Raw genomic sequence first — 20,730 nt, forward strand, 5'->3', positions numbered from 1 at the left:
AACATGATATTCATCTTAATATTTCCTATCTCATATATTAATAGAATACATGAACTTGTTGATGTAATTTTCAAATTCATTTATTTTCTTTAGATTAGTGTAGATTAATCGTATTTGGATTTATATTTAATAAAATAAAACCTAACTTAACATTTCATATCAAATTTATTAATAGAGTACATGAGCTTGTTGATGCAGTTTTCAAATTCATATATTTTCCTATGATTATTTAGCTAATTTTAAAAAATAAATTTCTCCTTTTCCTACTAGAGAAGAATGAATAAAAAAACAAAACAAAGTCTTTAAATAAAAGGAAAGATATAAAAGGTTCTAGAGTGTTCGGCTGTCCCTACAAAGACCTGAACACAAACTCTTCTTCGAACAACTCAGCCACACAAACAAAACTCCATCAAAAGCCTCTCCTCCCACTTTATCGCATTTATTAATAGAATACATGAATATTCGAATTCATCCACTTTCTTTAATTTTCCTTTGATTATTTAGGTAATTGTAAAAATAAATTTCTCCTTTTCCCACTGGAGATGAAATGAATAAAAAAAACAAAACAAAGTCTTAAATAAAAAGAAAGATATATAAAAAGTTCTAGAGTGTTCGGCTGCCCCTACAAAGACCTGAACATAATAAGCAAACTCAATTAGTCTTCTTCGAACAACAGCAGCCACACAACAAAACTCTATTAAAAGCCTCTCCCTCCCACTTCTTTCCTTTAGGGTTTTCTCAATAACGTAGACAAGATGTTCAGAAGAGGACCTTCGAGTAAGAGCGACAACACCAAGTTCTACGAGATCCTCGGCGTCCCCAAGACCGCTTCACCTGAAGATCTCAAAAAGGCTTACAAGAAAGCTGCCATCAAAAACCATCCCGACAAGGGTGGAGATCCAGAGAAGGTCTGAATCCTTCGATCCCCTTCTGTGTAATTCAATAAAGTTAGCTCTTTTATAGGTTGATTTGGATTCTCCGACCGGTAGATGTCGTGTAAGAGCGTGGATTCTTCGTAAGATGTCCGATTCGATCTGAAAGGTGCGAGCTTTAGGTCAATTGGTTGACTTTTGTTTCATGTCTCTTTTTAGTTCAAAGAGCTAGCTCAGGCTTATGAAGTTTTAAGTGATCCGGAGAAGCGTGAGATCTACGATCAGTATGGAGAGGATGCACTCAAGGAGGGAATGGGTGGTGGAGGCGGTGGGCATGACCCCTTTGATATCTTCTCTTCCTTCTTTGGTGGCGGTGGTGGTAGCCCATTCGGTGGTTAGTTTCTCTTAAAGAGTCCTTGGATTCTCCCATTTATCAATATGTTTCGCGTTTAATCAATGTTGATGTTGTTTTTGATTAGGTGGCAGCAGCCGTGGAAGGAGGCAGAGGCGTGGTGAGGATGTGGTTCACCCTCTGAAGGTTTCACTAGAGGATCTTTATCTCGGAACAACGAAGAAGCTCTCACTTTCTAGGAATGCTTTGTGCTCTAAGTGTAACGGGTTAGTTAGTTAGTTCTACTTTTTAAGATATGCTTCTGTTTAAGTGCTTTATAAGAGTTCTTCACTGACATTAGTTGCTCTATGATGGCAGAAAGGGATCAAAGTCTGGAGCTTCATCGACATGTAGTGGATGTCAAGGATCCGGAATGAAGGTCTCGATAAGGCAGCTTGGACCTGGAATGATTCAGCAGATGCAGCACCCTTGTCATGATTGTAAAGGCACCGGAGAGACCATCAATGACCGTGACAGGTGTCCACAATGCAAAGGGGATAAGGTTGTCTCTGAGAAGAAGGTGCTTGAAGTAGCTGTTGAAAAGGGAATGCAGCATAGTCAGAAGATCACATTCAGTGGACAAGCAGATGAAGCGGTTTGTGCTACTCACTTTGTCCTTACGTTTGGTCGTTATATTATTCGTTTTTTTTACTTTGTGCTCTTTTGAAAACAGCCGGATACAGTCACTGGAGATATAGTGTTCGTCATTCAACAGAAAGAGCACCCAAAGTTCAAGAGAAAGGGAGATGATCTCTTTGTCGAGCACACCCTCTCTCTTACAGAAGCTCTCTGTGGCTTCCAGTTTGTCTTGACCCATTTGGACAAAAGGCAGCTTCTCATCAAATCCAGTCCCGGGGAGGTTGTTAAGCCAGGTACTTGCTTAACTCATGATCATCCCTCTAATTGTTTTTTGCCTTTCTTCTCCTTACAGTGGTGTGTGTTTGGTTGATGATAGATTCATACAGGGCGATAACCGATGAGGGAATGCCTATGCACCAAAGACCGTTCATGAAGGGCAAGCTTTACATCCACTTCACGGTCGACTTCCCTGACTCGCTGAGCCCTGACCAGACAAAGGCCATTGAAGCGGTTTTGCCGAAGCCAAAGGCGGATCTGAGCGACATGGAAATAGACGAATGCGAGGAGACAACGCTGCACGAAGTGAACATTGAGGATGAGATGAGAAGGAAGGCTCAAGCTCAAAGAGAGGCTTATGATGATGACGATGATGATGAAGAAGGCCCAGGTGGTGCTCAGCGTGTGCAATGTGCCCAGCAGTGATATCAAACATGCGCACTTGTAGTGATGATATTCAGCATTTGCGTTTTTAAAAATCTTATATATTAAAACAGAAGTCACAACCTTGATTCATGTGTGATTTTTTTAAAAATGGACCTAATGGACCTATTCATAGAAATTCATACTATATTTTAATTCAGACTAATAATAAATATAATTTTTAAAATATTTCAATCATAGTATCTTTTGATATCTTTTTATTTTAAATATAAATATATTTATTTTAAAATTCTAACAAATCTGTTTAAGAAGATTTTTACAAGATCTTCATTTTTGAAATTATATTTAAATATTTTCACTAATTTCGAAATTAGTTTAAAATATTATTATGCATTAATATATTCAGTTATATAAAACAAAAAATAAAAAAATTTATAATATTTTAGTTATTATATAATCATAATCAATCATATTAAATTAAAATTATTATATTGAGCTAAATATAATAAAATTGTATTAAATTTATATATTTATATATTTTATTTTCGTAATTATAAAATATTTATGTTCAAAAATAAAATCTAATATGTTGGTAAAATGGGTTAACATTATCAAACTATATAATACATGTATAAAAATTAACATGTATTTCTTTAAAGTTAATAATATAAAATCTTTGTAACTACTTTAATCATAATATATTTTCATTTTAAATATAATATATATTTATATATTATATTTTAAAAATTCTAATAAATCTGTGTAATATTTAAACAATAACTTAATGTATTTTAAGTTATAATTTAGAAATGAAAATAAATAAATTATATCCTATTTTATCTACTTTTATAGTCATGATCATGTTAAAATATAATTATTATACTAAAATAAATATGATAAAATTATATTCAATTTATAAATTTATAAATTTATTTTTATAAATATAAACTATTTATTTAAAATATAATATGATGATAGAACGACTTAAAATTAACAAACTATATAATACATGTCTAAAAATTAACATATCTTACACTTTTATATATACAATAATAAATTATCTAAAATGAATAAGCATAAAAATATTGGTAAAAAGAAATTCAGTTTTGAAATACGGGTCAGAATTTAGCATAAATTAAATACAAAATATTTTTTAAATATATTTTCTCATGAATTTATTAATTTGCTTAATAACTAAATGCAAATACAATAAGATAAATATATAATAAAAAGCGGCAAATACATAAGGTTTAAACAATTAATTAATTATAACATGTAAATTATAAAATTATTGTATTTGAAATAATTATATAAATATTTAAGTATATGATTAACATTAAAAATATATACCACTTATGTTCTAAAACAATAATTTATGTATAGAAAAGTGAAAACAAACACCCGTGCGGTTGCACGGGTCAAAATCTAGTTATATGTATTATTTTTTGGTCTTTGCTATAAGACTTTTGCCCGATTATGTTGGAAGAAACTTGTCCTAATTCAAATTCTTGTCAGAATGTTGGTTTTGAGAAATAAACTTTTCTAGTTCTCTCCACCAACAGTTCAAGGGTACGAAATCTAGCTATAGCTTGGACATGGACTTAGTTAGGAGAATGTGTTTATGTCACATGTTGCATGACGTAGCTAAAGATGCGTTAAATCAAGGCACTAGACAAGACTAGTACAAAGGTGGCTTGTACCTCGATTTTACAGAGTCGAGCCACGGCTAAAATGTTTTGGAGTTCTCTAGTGCTGTTACCAATATCTGGATCACTCGTCTTATCAGTGGCGTTTGCAATGCAAGAGTGCTGTACCCATTCGATTCGATCAAGTATTCGCCTTGTCTATTTGATGACTGTCCTGTGATCGGTTCCAACATCAACACTCCTGGTTCGGAATATCACGTTTCCACATTCCTCATCGGCACATGATGCTACAAGAGTTGAATGAAACATCATATATATGTGCATAATTATGCTAGAGATTAGCAAGTATTCCTGCTGTTAAAGAGCCGATCATAATCACGTTCTGACTCCCTTTAGTATGTTAATTAAACAAGAACAGGACTCGTACTAATGGCTATGAAGCAACTTACTAATGCTGCTATAGCTATTTAGATGCGACTCTTCCAGTTCAGAGAGCGGATCCACCAAGAAAGAGACAAGAGATTCCACGAAGGATTCTGACATTGTGTTTTATGGGGGATTCACTCCCACTCTTTTTTTTTGTTTTTGGCTTTATATATCAATTAAACGTTTTAATTAACCCCAAAGATTCTTTCATTTTGTTTTCTATACCGAGGAGAGCATTTTATAAATAGGCGTCCTAAGTTGTGTTTCAACTTTTTATCGTTAAGAAGAATGCAACCTTCGCAAATGACAAATCGTATGATAGAGAGATCCCACCTAAAAAGTTTGCATGTAGACAGATCCAAAGATAATATGAATGCGTATAAAGTTACTTTACTGATATTATATTATTATCCATTTGAGTTCTGTATGATTCAACATGCAATTCAATCAACTCTATGATGCAAAGCAGTAATTTATTTTATTACGGACAATTATTTCAAATAACTCTTTTTAAGTTTTTGTCATAAAAAAAATAAAAAAAGACCTAAAAGACCTATTTTATTTTGAAATTTTTAATATTTATCTTTTATTTTTAAAAATTTGAAACTATATCTCCAAAATTCCACCTAACTCTAATTCTTTAGTAACCCTAGGATAAACATACATTTTTTTTAATAAATTTATTTTAATCATTTTTTTCATTGAGAACTATTTTTGTGACAAAAACTTAAAAATAGCTATCCTAGAAAATTTATGTTTATTTATTTCCATTTTGTTATTGAATTGTCACTTGTGAACCATTTAACTTTAAAATAGGGGTGGGTATCTTACACGATACTCGAACCTGTATCCGAACTCGACCAGAAAAACCCGAACCAAAATCCAAACTAAAATCCGAACCGAAATAGCAAAATACCCGAACGGGTATTGATTTAGGAGAGATTGAATATCTGAACCCGAATAGATATCCGAACCCAAATAGATATCCGAAAATAACCAAACTTATGTATACTTGTCTTTATATTTTTTGTTTACATCTCTTATTTTATTTAAAATATTTATATTGATGTTATACATATTTTAAGATTATATAATATTCATATAATTACACTCAATTAAAATACATGTCAGATTTTTTGTTTCATGTATTAACAAATATTACATTTAAAATTTCAATACAATAGCCAAATTAATGTTTATTTATTTTGAAATGTTATCTCCAAATTTATCAATCAATCAATCTATTAAAAAATAAAAAATCAGTTAAGTGAAATCTATACTCTTATACCGAAATACTCAAACGGGTATCTGAATGTCCACCCCTACTTTAAAACAAGAATTCTTATTTTTTTTCTTCTATGTAACTATAAATTACGCTCTTTTTTTTTCAAAACTAAAGCTGATAAAATTTGATGAAATAACGTTTTCTTACAAATCACAGAAATGGTATAAATAAATAATTCGATAATCTGCAATTTATTTTTACTGGAAAATAAAAATCTATACTATATAAATTTCCCTCCTTTCCCCTATATCATCTTCGCGAGCGACGATACTTCACAAAAAGAACAAAACAAAAAGAAAAAAGAAAAAAAAATCAGAGGGCCAAATCTCTCTACAAGTTTCATGCGTTTTGAGATGCTGACTGTGTGAAGAAAACATCGGTCCTCCCCTCCTCTCCATACATCTCTCTACGAATCTTTGCCTTTGCCTTCGCCAAGCAACAATGAGCGTGGCATCCCCCGAAGAATCTCCCGATTCAACTCACCGGATCGATTCGCTCAACGGCGAGCAGAGCGTCTACTTCGTCCCCTTGCGGTATCTCCTCTCCCGCCTCTCCAATCTTTCGTTGTAGTCCGTGTTCGTTGTAAATCGAATATTCCGCGAATCTGAATCGCATCCCAGTAACTGAGGGAGTTTGATTCGATTTGGTTGGATTTGAATCTCTCAGGGGGTTTCGAAATTTGATTTGATCTATAGATTTTGGGATCCATTTGGGGATGAATAGGGGATGTATATCGTAAACCTGATCCTTGTTTTTGAGCTTCATTATATGATTCAAATGTAAGCTTTAATGTTGATTGAAATGGATATTGACTGTCCTCGATTGATTCCTGCACAATACCTATGAGCCATTCTCTTGTTGCTGATTGATGATTGAGCTGACAGCAGGGAATAGAGGTCAATCGCAGATCTGCAAAATACGATTCTCATTCATTTCCAGATTCATATAAGTATTCTCAAATGGTAGTGTTAGTGAAATGTTCAAACTAATCAAGGCGATGTTTGAACTTTTGTATTTTTCAGGTGGTGGAAAGATGCTCAAGAGTCAACGACTTCTGAATCGGTTGACAAAAGAGAGGTCTTGTATACAGCAACTACTGGGTCGTCTTATGGAGGCCCGATGAAGTTGATAAATAACATCTTTAACTCTGATATTTTGTTCGATCTGAGGAGAGAAGGAGATGGGTTACTGAATGGTGAAACGGGAGAAGCAAGCGTCTCAGGCAGGGACTTTGCTTTGGTATCTAGTGATATGTGGCTGCAGGCCCTCAAATGGTAAGCGGTTGTGTCTTCTGTGGTTCCTTCTAGAATGACGTGAGTCAGTCTGTCACTGTCCATGTCAATTTAGTGTTGCCAGTTGAGATCCTTTACTATAAGTTGTGTTGGGATGTGTGAGAGAAAGGACAGATTATTGTTATGAATTAGTGACTATTGTATTCATGCTTGGGTTTCCTGCACACTGTATCTTTCTAAAAAAAGGAAAGGTGATGTCCTTAACTTGTTACCTATTAATTCTTTGCTCCCAGGCACCATGATAATAAAAATAACGAGAAAGGCGTAAAAAGTTTCTCGGCTGGAGGAATTGACCGAGGTGATGTTTATCCGGTACAACTCAGGCTTTCCGTCTTGCAGGAAACCAATTCGTTGGCGGTTAAAATTTGCAAAAAGGTATTTTCAAATTCACAGCCTTTTTTATTTGCCTAATCTAGTGCCTTGGTGGTGCCACATGTTCTTGCTGCTATATCAGTGCAGTGATCGACTTTACCTAAATTGGATTGTTTTCCTGGTTACTCTAGAACTGAAGTTTCATAACTGAATTTTCCTACCAGATGAGACATTGCATACCTATAGGTCTATAGAATCTATTTCCTAGCTGCTGAACTTTTGTCATCTACGGAATCTAGTTCTAAACTTGGAACTTATCTTCCAGTTAAGAATTATGCTTGAACCATACTAGAATCGACTTAGTTTCTTGATCTTCCTATCTACTGAATTTCTTCTAAGCTTCTCAGTTTTTGTTTCTGGTTCCAAATTTTATGTTTTACCTCATGCAGGACAATTCAGTTGAGTGCTTCAGAAGAGCATGCAAGATATTCAATTTGGATTCTGAGCAGGTAATGTGTTCCATGCATGATCTGTTACCTACTATGTACACGATATACGTGTCAGCTTTATGCATAATTTAGACATGCGATATTCATTTGTATTCGTGCAATTACAAAGTTACCGGTATTTTTGGTTCTGTAGCTGCGCATTTGGGATATTTCTGGGCAAACAACCTTGTTTTTCGAAAATGATGTGAACAGTTCCAAGGATTGTCAACAACAAACAGATCAAGAAGTAAGTGTGACGCCTTCCCTTTTCCTTTTTCTCCTATTTCCTTTGATGTGGCATTTCATATCCATCATTACTTTTGGCCCAACAGATGCTCCTAGAGTTGCAGATTTATGGGTTATCAGACTCCATTAAATTGAAGGAATCGAAAAAAGAAGATGGTTCCACTCAGCAAACCAACGGGATCACCAATGGCACTAATGGTGGCACAATTTTTAGATTTGGACGGAGTAATTCTTTGAGCTTTCTGGGAAAAGCTGGAGAAGCCGGAACTCTGGGGTTGACAGGCTTACAGAATCTAGGAAATACTTGTTTCATGAACAGCTCCCTTCAGTGCTTGGCTCACACACCAAAGCTTGTTGACTTTTTTCTTGGAGAGTACAGTAGAGAAATAAATCTCGAGAACCCATTAGGAATGAAAGTATGCTAATCTATGATTTTCTGTATAAATATCTGCCGTGACTGATTAATATATGTTCTTGTTTCTTGGTTAGCCTTACCAATCAAATTTTATTCTGGCAGGGTGAGATCGCATTAGCTTTTGGTGATTTGTTAAGGAGTTTGTGGGCTCCAGGTGCATCAACAGTGGCCCCAAGGACATTTAAAGCAAAACTTGCTCGATTTGCTCCTCAATTTACTGGCTTTAATCAGCATGATTCACAGGTCAGGGAATACACTTCAGTTTATAGAATCAATTAAGTGAGCCTTCCTGATGTTTATTCGTGTCTCTCAGCATTAAAGACCGCATACGGGAATGTCCCATTCATGTGTTTCAATTTTATTTTATTTGGTAGCAGGAACTTTTAGCTTTCTTGCTGGATGGACTCCACGAAGACTTAAACCGTGTAAAGAACAAGCCTTATGTGGAAGCAAAAGATGGAGATGGCCGTCCAGACGAAGAAGTGGCGGATGAATATTGGCGAAATCATGTGGCTCGCAATGATTCAATAATTGTTGATGTGTGCCAAGTAAATATCTCAGGTTCCTAAATTGTGTATATACATCTGCTGACAATCACGCTAAGGATTGGGTTTGACTGCACATTAGGAAACTCTAGTTAGTTTGATTTCAGCTTGAAAAATGTTGGATGGCTTAAGCTGGATAGTATTTTTAGGTTTTAGGTATCATTTAATCTAAGCTGCATATGTTTGAAACGTCTTCCATCAGATTGGTCAGTGCAATTTTATCTTCTTGATTGGAAAAATATTTACCCTTTTGATAAGTTTGTCTAGTAATTAAAGTGTCCTCGGTACGCAATTGTGTTAAGAATTGCTTTGTGTTTAATATAATGCTCTTTGCAGTTTGCACTAAACTATCTGACTATGTCATGAACTTTTAGCATCCTGGATATCCCCATCTTTGATTCAGTTCACTCGTTAAGAAAATATCCTGACATTGATCGATCACTAAGACAATTATATGCATTTTCTGGTTGTAGGGCCAGTACAAGTCAACATTAGTTTGTCCTATTTGCAAAAAGGTTTCTGTTATGTTTGATCCGTTCATGTACCTATCGCTGCCTTTGCCATGCACGTCAATGCGAACAATGGATTTAACAGTCATGAGTGCCGATGGGGGTAGTCTGCCCGTCTCATTGACTGTGAACGTTCCTAAGTTCGGAAAATTTGAAGATCTTCAGAAGGCTCTTGTTATTGCTTGCTCTTTACCAGATGATGAGACTTTACTGGTTACTGAGGTATAATTCTATATCATATGTTATATTTGATGCTTTGATTCTCATTTTGGTGCTTAGGCAGAGCATTTGTTAATACGTAGAATATAAATTCTCTTCTTTTTGTATTTACTTGTCTTAGGTATACAACAATCGGATTCTTCGCTTCCTGGATGAGCCTACTGATTCATTAACCTTGATCAGAGATGGTGACAAACTCGTCGTGTATCGGTTAAAGAAAGATGCAGACAATTCTCCTTTGATTGTATTTATGCATCAGAAGCTGGAAGAGTAAGTTTGCCTAGTATTCAAATGCTACGTAAGGTTCTTATCAATGCAAATGGCGCCCAGCCTGGCTTTCTTTGACCGGTGTTTTTAGACATTATCTGTTTGTTTATGTTGGCAACAACATGATTTAAACTTCATTAGCCTTTATATAATGCATCTCTGACATGATATTGTTCAACTGATAACTGATACTGTAGTTTCATATTTATGTCTTGGGGTACCAAATATGTAACCGTTTCAATGTTTTTCAGGCAGGTTATCCTTGGCAAATCAAGCCCAACTTGGAAGGCATTTGGAATCCCCTTGGTCTCGAGGCTTTCTGATGTTGAGAATGGATTTGATGTTGAGAAAATGTACCTGAAGTTGCTTAGTTCATTTAAAATGCCTACTGAACTCTTCACAGAGAATCTTGAAAATCCTATTAAAGAAGAAGCCATAGATAAAGAAGTTACCGATGGTACTACTTCAGTTGAGGATAAAAATTCCACTAATGTGAAGGAGACTGCTGAGTCTCTTTCAGATCCAGACCCTGTGTTGAGGCTTTACCTAACCGACGACAGAGGAAGCTCAATAGAATCTGAAATACTGAAAGAAAAGCCTGTAAATAATAAATCCAAGCGGTTGAATGTGCTCGCACGCTGGCCAGTAAAAGAGCTGGACGTTTATGATACTTGTCTTCTGAGCTCCTTACCTGAGGTTTCCAAATTTGGAACTAAGAGACCCCAGGAAACCGTTTCGCTTTACAAGTGCCTTGAAGCATTCTTGAAGGAAGAGCCTCTTGGTCCTGACGACATGTGGTGAGTTGAGAATCAAAATTAGTTCTCGTATCTATCTCAAACTTTTGATGCGTTAAATCTTATGAAAATAGTGCACCTAGTTCAGTTGATTTCGTTTTTTCTTTTCTTTTCTTTCAGATTCCCAGGTATATGTGACTTGTTTTATTGTCTTTGCGTCTAGCATTGAAATTGTCATTACCTTGACTTTTGCTAATCTCTTTGTGCGCATGGCTTGCTCTTTTACTAGTTCTCCAAGTTACTTTGATCTTTGGTAGCTGACGTGAGTGAAAAATCGTTTTTAGGTATTGTCCTGGATGCAAGGAACACCGGCAAGCCATAAAGAAGTTGGATCTCTGGAGGTTGCCAGAGATACTGGTCATTCATCTGAAGAGGTTTTCTTATAGCCGGTTTATGAAGAACAAGCTGGAGGCCTATGTGGACTTCCCGATAGATGGTCTCGATCTATCAAGCTACATCTCCTACACAAATGGTCAGACGACTTATCGCTACATGTTATATGCAATCAGCAATCACTATGGGAGCATGGGAGGTGGTCATTACACTGCATATGTCCACGTAAGTGATAAGAGACATCTATATATTTCTCTTGTATGTTGTTTCAAACGTTTCATCTATTTTAAGCATGTGTGTTGCAAAATAATGGAACGCTAGTAGAGTAGGATATCAGTAAACTGAAAGTTAAATTAGACTGGATGAGTTATCTTACTGGACATATCCGTGTAGTGGGTTAAGTCCATAGGACTTATAAATCTCTAACTCATTTGTCGTCTTCTTCGTTTGCAGCATGGAGGTGATAGATGGTACGACTTTGATGATAGCCAGGTGAACAAGATAAGCCAAGAAAAGATCAAGACCTCGGCTGCTTACGTTCTGTTCTATAAACGTTTAGTTGAAGACAAATGAAGGAGAAGCTGAGAAAGAGGTAACGTGCAGTTTTGACATTGTTAGGGAAGGTTATTTACAAACATGATTGGGTTGATTCTCATCAGTACAAGAAGAAGAAGATCAAAGCAGCTGTGTTTGATGCTTGTTAGAGAGAGAGGAGAGTAGGGAAGAAGAAGAAGAGCAAAAGCCGGAGAGGACATGTTGCGGGGGGGGGGGGGGGGGATTCATTTTATTTTTACGAAAGCTGTTTGGTGTCTGATTATTTCATTTAAAAAACCATATTCAATTACTAGAGTAGAAGGCATAGAGAAATGCCTTTGAGCAAAAACCCTTTGTGGGATATATGTTCTGATCGCTGTGTTTAGTTTGTGTCGGTTGGTTCTTGAGACCAAGAAAGTTATTAAAAACATGTCGACTTTTGAATAACTGATGTTTTTCTTTTCTTTTTTTTCGAATAATAACGACAATTCTATTTTATACCTAACAAACTTTAAAGATGTGTAACGCCGAAGTTGAGAGAGAGAGAGGAAGAGTTCTCTTGGCGTTGCTCAACCACTCGATGGATCCACACCTACCACTCTTCTTCTTCTTCTCCCCCTTTTAAACCCTAAAGATCTTCTCTCTACATCACCCACAGGCTCCATCATGGCCTTGTTCTTCTCTCCTGCAACCTCCGCTCTTCTCTTCCTCACCCTCTCCCTCGCCCTCTACTGCTCCATCGACCCCTTCCACCACTGCGCCATCTCCGACTTCCCAAACTTCGTAGCTCACGAGGTTGTATCTCCACGTCCCGATCAAGTTCCGTGGGAGAGAGACTCACAGAACTCTCTCCAGGGGTCCAAGATTCTGTTCCAGGACCAAGTCCAGGGTCCCGAGAGCGTCGCCTTTGATCCTCTAGGACGCGGTCCCTACACCGGTGTTGCTGACGGTAGGGTTTTGTTCTGGAATGGCGAGAACTGGACTAACTTCGCTTACACGTCAAGCAATCGGTGAGTGGACTCTCTATGTAGAAAGTTCCGGACCTTTAGCTTCATAATCTCTCCTATAATCAAATTTTTAGATATTACGACTTAAAAATAATATGCCGTACCACATTAGTATGTTTCAACTATTTAGTTAACTTGTTTTTTTTTTTTTTTGGTTGGTAACAACTTGTAGAACGGAGATTTGTGATCCGAAGCCTTCTGCTCTGAGTTACTTGAGGAATGAGCATATATGTGGGCGCCCTCTGGGTCTCCGTTTCGATAAGAGAACCGGAGATTTGTACATCGCCGACGCTTATATGGGACTGTTGAAAGTAGGTCCTGAAGGTGGCTTAGCAACGCCGCTTGTAACTGAGGCTGAAGGTGTGCCGTTGGGGTTTACTAACGACCTTGACATTGATGATGATGGCACTGTTTACTTTACTGATAGCAGCATCAGTTACCAGAGAAGGTCTGCTTCTCTTGATTCCTTTTTAACGATTCTTATTTTGATTAAGAAATGTGGTGGTCTGGTTGTGATTTTTTTTTTTTTGTAACTGTGACATTTTTCAGGAACTTTTTGCAGCTTGTTTTTTCTGGAGACAACACTGGGAGAGTTCTCAAGTATGATCCAATAGCTAAGAAAGCTGCTGTTCTAGTCTCAGATGTTCAGTTTCCAAATGGTGTGTCTATCAGCAAAGACGGTTCTTTCTTTGTTTTCTGCGAAGGGGATATTGGAAGGTGAGTAGTAGTTGTAGTGAATCTGCTTCAAAATCTTGATGTTGTTTCCAGTGTCTGGTCATAGTCCTATCTTGAAGTGTAAATAGACCTTGAATGAGTTTTTCTCTTTGTTGTTGTTTGGATGTAGCCTGCGAAGGTACTGGTTAAAAGGAGAGAAAGCTGGAACATCAGATGTGTTTGCAATGTTACCAGGGCATCCTGACAACGTAAGGACAAACAAAGACGGTGAATTTTGGGTGGCGCTTCACTGCAGGCGCAACTACTACTCTTACATAATGGCAAGAAACCCTAAGCTAAGGATGTTCATACTGAGACTCCCAATCACTGCAAGAATACACTACATGTTCCAAATCGGGATGAAGCCGCACGGATTGGTGGTGAAGTATAGCCCTGAAGGGAAGCTTGTGAAGGTGTTGGAAGATAGTGAAGGGAAAGTTGTGAGATCAGTGAGTGAAGTAGAAGAAAAAGATGGGAAGCTTTGGTTGGGGAGTGTGTTGATGAATTTTGTTGCCGTCTATGATCTTTGATTCCCTTAGAACAGTTTCACTGGGGTGTCTAAGTTTAGCACATCCACAGAACAAGAGTTAGGCTTGTACGTCTGAAGAAGTATAAAGGCAAGTAGACACATATGTTAAGTCGCGAAAAAATCAAACCTATAATCTCTATTGTGCTAAATCAAAACAAACTATTAAGAACAAAACATAGAAATAATGAAACTTCACACCGAACACTTTAGTTATAGAGTGAAATGCACCTTTCATAAGAACAACCATTACCAATTCCACAGTTTGCTCTTCATTCTAACACCAACACAATTTAGATCAAATATATTCGGTCTACTTGGCCAAGTTCTTGAAGATAATACATAGGTAACAATCATAACAATAGCAATTAAGAACTGATCCAGAACAGTAATGTGAACGACACTGTCAATTTACAACACACTGACCAACGAACAATTGTCTTTACTGTTTCTTTATAGTTTTAGTTTTGACATAATAGCACAACACATAAGAAAGCGTATCATCTCTGAAACAAGCCTCCTTTTAGTCATATAACCTTTTCTTATTTTTCTTTTTTTTAAGAATCAGAAACTCTTCTTATGCTCACACACTTTCGAACTTCCGACTCGGTATTATATTATATATATATATATAGCAGAATTGCACGACGGAAATCATCTTCCAATCTCTGCAAAGAAAAGAAACAAACAACGAAACAAGATCTTAGAATGTTGAGGAACAACCACTTGATAAACCAAGCTGAATCAGTTAATCAAAGAGGGGAGATCAAAACATACCTTTGCCAACAAGACGCTGGCACTTGTTTTATTAGCTAGAACTAGAACCAGCCGCACATGTTTCTTTCACACCTCTTTCATTCGAAGAATGTTCATCACCCGCTTCTGATCTATTACGCTCATTGTTTGATTCAGCAGGAGTGTGATTTTCTGTGCCACTTGATGATGGTACAGATGCAGTGTCAGGTCTACTACTGTTTTCTCTCGTTTCTAGACGTTCCATCATGCGGGACACAGTGGCGATTCCAGCACTGACCTCTCTTTTAACCTCAGAGCCAAGTTCTGCCATGGACGTGTTGCGAGAGAAAAATCTATCTTTCCAGTTCCTCGTGTTCTTTGTTATCGATTCCTTGTATCTACATTTTGTATCAGGAATCACTTAAGAATTAAGACTACAAACCAAAGCTAGCCAGATGGAGATGTGATACCTCGTCGAGACAGAGGTTAGACGAGACTTCAAAGATTCTGAAAATGATTGGAGTTCGGATGGTCCAGCTCTATCTTGGTCACTTGGAGAAGATTGATTAGGAGACCTGTGTATGGTAAAACTATCAGCTGCATGTAATTAAACAGTAATAAGAGACAATAAAAGGCGAGAATTCAGGTACAGACCTGGTGTTTGAATCAGATGCCGAAGGAGAACCCTGGTGAGGATGAGAAGAAGCTGGTGGTGGCTGCATGTTTGACTGTAGAGAACCCTCCCCTATAGTAGCATTGTGAAGGTCAGTCTCATCTCTCTGAGATGGAGAGGAAAGCATGGGAGGAGGAGAAGGCGGAGCGTTAGGAGGAGGAGAGAAGACCATGAACTGTGGATGACCACCTTGAGTTGATGACCTGCTGCTTCTGTGGCCTTCCCTTCTTGTCCCATGTCTTGCACGGCCCATAGCAGCAGCAGCAGCAGCAGCCAAGTGCTGAATGATGCGTTCTTCAAGCTCTGCATTATCCACCCCCGCTGGGAGCTGCATTCAAGGAGGTTATGGATCTCTGTTCAGATAATTCACTTTGCAAAGAGATGTAATCAAACTCAAAATTATAAGAAAAAGAGTGACGCATACATGTTGTAATTCAAAATCGCCGAGAGTAGGATGACGAAAAATGGTGGCGTTTCTAGATGGATTGAAGCGGAGATTCCTCTCCTGTACAACACCCTCAAGCAATTCCTGACTGGTGAAACAGAGAAAGATAAATGAAACCTCCATCAAATAAAAAATAAAAAAAAGTATAACAAGGAGAAAAAAAAACAAAACTAACCCAGTGGGGTCTTTGAGACTAATAGATTGCCAACACATAGGGCACTGTGAACTCCTTTGACACCTGAAATATACAAATGCCACAGGGATCTGATTAGCTAAGACAAACACAAATTCTAGAGAGCTCCTCTTCTCCCTAAACCAAGCCAAAACACTCCATGTTTTGTTCTTTATGGAAAAGGACAGTATGAAAACACAAGGGAACGTGACAAAAAGCACACACATCCCATTTTTGTATACCTTTTGTCCAAGATGATCTAGAAACGAAAGAGCTCAAAAAAAAACAATGAAAGAGAGATTATTACCACTCAAGGATGCATTGAAGATGAAACTCATGCTTGCAACTAGTCAACTGCAAGAGAGAAGATAGATGGAATAATAAAAAAAAAAACTGCAAACCCCAAATTACAAAACAAAACAAAAAAACAAAAACAAAAAAGGTCTAATCTTTACATACAGTAGAAGGATCGCTATCGCAGAAGGGTTCGAGACAGATGCTACAAGCATCATCACAAGCCTCTTGTATTCCCCCTTCCACGAACGCTGCTGCTGATATCAGATTCCCTTCAGACGACGACGTATCTCCAACTCCCTAGAAAAAAATTGAACAATACGATTAAAAAAAAAAGGATTCGATTTGATTTCATCCTCGGGCACAATTGAAATTCAAAACCCTAACCTCCATTGAAATCGCGATTTGGATAGGACGATCGAAGAAATCAATCTAGGGTTGGGAGAGAAAACGAAACCCTGGACTCATGATAAGATAAAAGACTCTTCCTTTTCCTCTTCGCGTCGTCTCTCTGTTGTTGACACACACGATCGAAGAAATCTAGGGTTCCTTTTTTCTTTTTATTTTTTTATTTCAACGCCCATTAAATTAAATAAATAAACAATGACTGGGTCTTATTAGATTAAAACACGTGTTGATTCTGAGTTTTCTCCGTGTACTTTTCAGTTTTCACACTACTGTACATTTTCTCACTTAAGTCTCTCTGTATACAAAGATTGTTGAAGCATCGTGTGGACCAGCTTTTGCTTCAACACCAAGTTGGATGTACGATAAAGACATTAGTTTCATTGGTCTCATACGCTCCATATTCTCCATGAGGCCTCAAAATTTCTGCATCTAAAACCACACACTCCTCCTCCTTACTTTATAAAGGACTTAGTTTGGTTTGATTAGTTTCATCTTAATAAGAGTGTACTCATAAAGCTGAGCACCTTCCTTCTCCAGTAGCACGTTCGTGATCATTCATTACTAATCTTGAAAATTTTTTAGTCTTCAACAGCCATGATGGTCTACATTTAATTGTTCTCTGATAAAGTGTTGTTGTTTCTGGTTGTTGTCTTTCACTCTTTTGTCTTTCCAGGACGATACTTAATGTAGTAGTAGCAATAGTGTTGAATAACTGTATGGTTTAAAAGATAAGACTAATATCTAAATCAAAATTCTTTTTAACATTATTATAAAATTAAAAACACTATATATATGATGGAAAGAAATTTAGACAAAAGATATGGGTTACAAAGCCTGCAGAGAGCAGAGAAACAAAAAACGTTGGGAGTCGATGTTACAGTTTTACAAACTACGAACCCAAACCAAAGACTGGTCTTTAGTGTAAGGGTTCAAGTCTTGAAGAGACCTTTGTTGTTTCATTTTACCTTCCAATGTAGCCGAGACGATGAAGAACCATTGCTAAAACGAGTATGCATATTGCAAAGATCAACCCTCCTTTCCCTAGCAACCACTTCTTTGCTTTCTTCGCTTTCTCTATCCCCGTTTGTGCCCTATCCGCCCATCTCATCTGCACAAACAACAATACGAAATGTGAGACTTGTAACTTTATATTAAAAGATTATTCTGCTTTCCTTTACCATTTTCTCCAAAGCTTCAGGAGAAAGAGAAGCCATGGCTTCCTGAGCTTTTGCAGCATCTTCTTGAGAAAGCTTCATTCCGAACTGTTCGCTCATGCTAGCCATCATCTCCGGATTCATATTCTTTATCATAGACGTGAACATCTACCATAAAAAACATTAAAATATATAAACATCTTCTATACAATCACATTTATGTTATCTAAATAGTTAAAATATATTTTAAAAGAAAAAACCTGTCGCATGGCTGGATCTTTCATTTGGTTTCTCATCTGTTCCTGCAAGTCAGCAGGTGGAGCAGAAGGCATGCTTCTTGGAGCCACGAAGGAACTAGACTCGCCTACAACACTACTAACCCGTGGTGGTTCAGATCCTTCCCCATCGCTGTACGATGTTGAAGCTGAAGCGTTTGGTTTTAAAGACGATGCCATGTTAAACATCCTCTCACGCTCCTCTGGTGACATCTTACTCATCATATCAGACGCCATTTTAAGCATGTCTGGTGTTGGTGCAAACCCGTTTTCTCCAGGGCTGTCTCCTTTGAACGACGAGGAGGCTGTCTGGACCATTTTCTGAATCTCTTCGGGTGACATCTTGCCTATCATGCTGGAAGCGGTTTTGAACATGTCTGGTGACATGTCTCCAGCTTTGCCTCCGCTCAAAGCAGCGAGTGTGTCGGGATCAGTTTTTGAAATGAAGTTCTGGAACGTTCTGCAGGGCAAAAGAAGTGAATGATTAGGAGACAGAGAAGAACAAAGACATATCTATACAGTAGTTTGGAGACGGTGTTGAACCTGATTGCTTCAGGGTCGTCTTTGAGAGCCTGCAAGCCATCAAGATCCGTCTTTAGACCACCACCGTTGCTTTCTCGTTGTGTCTCATTAATAGGTTTATTACTTTCTCCAGAAGTAACAGTGTTTTGTTCAGTTATCTCTTCAATCACCACACCTAGTAACCAAACAAAGTAACAATATTCAGTTGTTTTAATAGATGAAGCAGAACATCGATGCAGCTAAGAACCGTTTCGCGTGAGAAAAATACGCTAAATTATTTTGAAAATTTAATAAGAGATAAAGATTATACCTCTTGCTGATGCCTTGCCAGGTCCCTCAACCGCCAATTTTTCCTTAACATCTCTGCATAAATTAAAACATATTTATTTTCAAAATGTCGATATCCCAACTTCAGAATTAACTATAAAAAAAATCCATACCTTAGAACATCGGCAATGGTCTCATCTTCAGGGGAAACTTCATGGGCCTTGCTTAGATCGGATACGGCATCCTTATAGTTTTATAAAAGTCAATGAGCAAACATATACATACTTACAAGGAATCTCAAGAAACTTCCATAAGAACGAAACAGAAGAGCTCACTTGAAACAGACCAAGATCTCTGTAAGCTTGACCCCTTCTGTATAGTGCTTTGACATTTGTTGCGTCATATGCCAAAACCTGCATTAATAGTTAATAATGTAAGTTCATCAGAAGAACACCGAGACAGGATGACATTATCTGTTACATCTACCAAAAACGAAGCTAATAGATTGTTAGAAAATCAAGAACATAAACAAAGGTGCAGCATACCTCGGAACCTTCCTTGATGCACTCTTGATGCTGATTGGTCCTCAAATAACATGACATGAGATTGAGGGAACAAGCCAACAAAAGCGCTCCACCTTTAGAAGACGGAATGTCCTTCAGATTGTTCTTCGCCTGTTATATGGTGTAAAGATATAAAGACTCTTTTTCTGATAAACAAAGAAAGTCAAGTAGCATGACAAAAGATATGAAGTAGTCTTACACGCAAATATTTCTCTGCAGCACCACTGAAATTTCCTCTGCTATGAAGCTCATTCCCCTGCCGAATACATACAAATTAGCAACCGTTTCAGGATCAAATAATAGAAACTCAAAAGTAGTACCTGTTTTTTCAGCATCTGAGCTGCGTTGATTTGATAAGTGAAGTGAGCATCAGCTTGGGCACGCATAGCTGCAATCTCCTCAGGGGAAGCATTAGCCATCTTCTCGCCAATCTGAGCCATATCCTCAGGCCTAGTATGCTTGAGCTGTTCAGCAGCTTGTTTCAAATCTTCAGGCCTCATGTTCTGCATACTCTCCGTTGCCATCTTCATCAAATCCGGATTCGACATCATCTGTATTTACAATTGATAATAAACTACTCATCATACCCAAAAAAACAGTAAAAATCACATACTAACATCGTTATAAAAAAATTAAACTATATTTTTTATGTTTCTAGTTCTGTCTTTGTTTTGTTTCTGAACACATACAAAGTACACTTATGCCTGTCCTAACAAAAAAAGTACAAACTAACTTTATGTCCTAATAATATATATTGCACAGATTAGGACATTGCATTCGACAAGTAAGCTTTGAATTAAGCATCACAATCACAATCACATCACGATCAAAGAAGACCTGTTGTTGGATTCTGGCGAAATCGGCTGGAGTCATACGGCTCATCTGATCTTGAGCGAGACGAATCATCTCAGGATCCATCATCCCGTTAAACATCTTCCTTCTTCTTCTTCTTCGATGGGGTTGTCTGGGATCAGATCGGTTAAACTTTGAAATTGAGAGAGAATTGGGTTCTATTCTATAATAAGTTGTACAATTGCAAATCCACCACAACCACCTCTTCAATTGACCGACCGGAATATGCCTGGAGCTGCTTAATTACTTATTTGCCCTTCCCCTTTAACGAGGTAATGACGTGTCGTGGTATTTTAATTAATCAGTTAGT

General features: G+C 37.3%; 5 protein-coding genes across 6 annotated transcripts; 3 read left to right on the forward strand and 2 right to left on the reverse strand.

Moving 5' to 3' along the window:
• The first annotated feature begins 647 nt into the window (after positions 1–647).
• Positions 648–4,057, forward strand: LOC106371667 (chaperone protein dnaJ 3). The gene is made up of 7 exons (XM_048743070.1): positions 648–908; positions 1,092–1,266; positions 1,352–1,490; positions 1,582–1,858; positions 1,937–2,135; positions 2,219–2,598; positions 3,933–4,057. Exons 1-6 carry the CDS (start codon positions 756–758, stop codon positions 2,542–2,544), a joined length of 1,269 nt encoding a protein of 422 aa, XP_048599027.1. The 5' UTR covers positions 648–755; the 3' UTR covers positions 2,545–2,598; positions 3,933–4,057.
• Positions 4,058–6,115: 2,058 nt separating this feature from the next.
• Positions 6,116–12,260, forward strand: LOC106371669 (ubiquitin carboxyl-terminal hydrolase 8). 2 transcript variants are annotated; one of them, XM_048743071.1, is made up of 14 exons: positions 6,116–6,392; positions 6,882–7,133; positions 7,385–7,526; positions 7,913–7,972; positions 8,106–8,198; positions 8,284–8,613; positions 8,715–8,855; positions 8,990–9,160; positions 9,631–9,888; positions 10,007–10,155; positions 10,404–10,949; positions 11,231–11,504; positions 11,733–11,871; positions 11,939–12,260. In XM_048743071.1, exons 1-13 carry the CDS (start codon positions 6,301–6,303, stop codon positions 11,850–11,852), a joined length of 2,628 nt encoding a protein of 875 aa, XP_048599028.1. In that variant the 5' UTR covers positions 6,116–6,300; the 3' UTR covers positions 11,853–11,871; positions 11,939–12,260. The 2 variants fall into 2 exon arrangements, with proteins under 2 accessions (XP_048599028.1, XP_013667211.2); XM_013811757.3 differs by having other exon boundaries at positions 11,733–12,260.
• A 69-nt stretch (positions 12,261–12,329) lies between these two features.
• On the forward strand, positions 12,330–14,196 carry LOC106371670 (protein STRICTOSIDINE SYNTHASE-LIKE 3). Its single transcript, XM_013811759.3, has 4 exons — positions 12,330–12,823; positions 12,993–13,268; positions 13,370–13,537; positions 13,665–14,196. The coding sequence occupies exons 1-4, from the start codon at positions 12,480–12,482 to the stop codon at positions 14,062–14,064; spliced, it is 1,188 nt and encodes a 395-aa protein (XP_013667213.2). The 5' UTR covers positions 12,330–12,479; the 3' UTR covers positions 14,065–14,196.
• A 207-nt stretch (positions 14,197–14,403) lies between these two features.
• On the reverse strand, positions 14,404–16,982 carry LOC106371671 (E3 ubiquitin-protein ligase RHF2A). The gene is made up of 9 exons (XM_013811760.3): positions 16,767–16,982; positions 16,545–16,679; positions 16,393–16,439; positions 16,089–16,151; positions 15,893–16,001; positions 15,450–15,796; positions 15,266–15,370; positions 14,838–15,193; positions 14,404–14,728 (listed from the first exon to the last, which is right to left on the reverse strand). The coding sequence occupies exons 1-8, from the start codon at positions 16,770–16,772 to the stop codon at positions 14,869–14,871; spliced, it is 1,137 nt and encodes a 378-aa protein (XP_013667214.2). The 5' UTR covers positions 16,773–16,982; the 3' UTR covers positions 14,404–14,728; positions 14,838–14,868.
• A 547-nt stretch (positions 16,983–17,529) lies between these two features.
• On the reverse strand, positions 17,530–20,638 carry LOC106371672 (outer envelope protein 61). The gene is made up of 11 exons (XM_013811761.3): positions 20,406–20,638; positions 19,889–20,119; positions 19,768–19,824; positions 19,551–19,679; positions 19,341–19,418; positions 19,179–19,249; positions 19,049–19,101; positions 18,760–18,913; positions 18,202–18,676; positions 17,966–18,109; positions 17,530–17,895 (listed from the first exon to the last, which is right to left on the reverse strand). The coding sequence occupies exons 1-11, from the start codon at positions 20,499–20,501 to the stop codon at positions 17,749–17,751; spliced, it is 1,635 nt and encodes a 544-aa protein (XP_013667215.2). The 5' UTR covers positions 20,502–20,638; the 3' UTR covers positions 17,530–17,748.
• Between the last annotated feature and the right edge of the window lie 92 nt (positions 20,639–20,730).

This window comes from Brassica napus, chromosome A10, assembly GCF_020379485.1.
Source record: "Brassica napus cultivar Da-Ae chromosome A10, Da-Ae, whole genome shotgun sequence".
Classification (NCBI taxonomy): Eukaryota; Viridiplantae; Streptophyta; class Magnoliopsida; order Brassicales; family Brassicaceae; genus Brassica; species Brassica napus.

What these genes read in the sequence shown, in the direction of transcription:
- LOC106371667 (XM_048743070.1), top strand. Translation starts at nt 756, where the DNA reads ATGTTCAGAAGAGGACCTTCGAGTAAGAGCGACAACACCAAGTTCTAC. An exon ending in AGGGTGGAGATCCAGAGAAG is followed by an intron (nt 909 to 1,091) that starts GTCTGAATCCTT and finishes GTCTCTTTTTAG; the next exon opens with TTCAAAGAGCTAGCTCAGGC. An exon ending in GTGGACAAGCAGATGAAGCG is followed by an intron (nt 1,859 to 1,936) that starts GTTTGTGCTACT and finishes TTTTGAAAACAG; the next exon opens with CCGGATACAGTCACTGGAGA.
- LOC106371669 (XM_013811757.3), top strand. Translation starts at nt 6,301, where the DNA reads ATGAGCGTGGCATCCCCCGAAGAATCTCCCGATTCAACTCACCGGATC. An exon ending in CGGTTAAAATTTGCAAAAAG is followed by an intron (nt 7,527 to 7,912) that starts GTATTTTCAAAT and finishes TACCTCATGCAG; the next exon opens with GACAATTCAGTTGAGTGCTT. An exon ending in TCAATTTGGATTCTGAGCAG is followed by an intron (nt 7,973 to 8,105) that starts GTAATGTGTTCC and finishes TTGGTTCTGTAG; the next exon opens with CTGCGCATTTGGGATATTTC.
- LOC106371670 (XM_013811759.3), top strand. Translation starts at nt 12,480, where the DNA reads ATGGCCTTGTTCTTCTCTCCTGCAACCTCCGCTCTTCTCTTCCTCACC. An exon ending in AGCATCAGTTACCAGAGAAG is followed by an intron (nt 13,269 to 13,369) that starts GTCTGCTTCTCT and finishes GACATTTTTCAG; the next exon opens with GAACTTTTTGCAGCTTGTTT. An exon ending in TGCGAAGGGGATATTGGAAG is followed by an intron (nt 13,538 to 13,664) that starts GTGAGTAGTAGT and finishes GTTTGGATGTAG; the next exon opens with CCTGCGAAGGTACTGGTTAA.
- LOC106371671 (XM_013811760.3), bottom strand. An exon ending in GCGATAGCGATCCTTCTACT is followed by an intron (nt 16,440 to 16,544) that starts GTATGTAAAGAT and finishes TCTCTCTTGCAG; the next exon opens with TTGACTAGTTGCAAGCATGA. An exon ending in GCGATTTTGAATTACAACAT is followed by an intron (nt 15,797 to 15,892) that starts GTATGCGTCACT and finishes CCTTGAATGCAG; the next exon opens with CTCCCAGCGGGGGTGGATAA.
- LOC106371672 (XM_013811761.3), bottom strand. Translation starts at nt 20,501, where the DNA reads ATGTTTAACGGGATGATGGATCCTGAGATGATTCGTCTCGCTCAAGAT. An exon ending in GAGATCTTGGTCTGTTTCAA is followed by an intron (nt 19,250 to 19,340) that starts GTGAGCTCTTCT and finishes TAAAACTATAAG; the next exon opens with GATGCCGTATCCGATCTAAG. An exon ending in GACGACCCTGAAGCAATCAG is followed by an intron (nt 18,677 to 18,759) that starts GTTCAACACCGT and finishes TTTGCCCTGCAG; the next exon opens with AACGTTCCAGAACTTCATTT.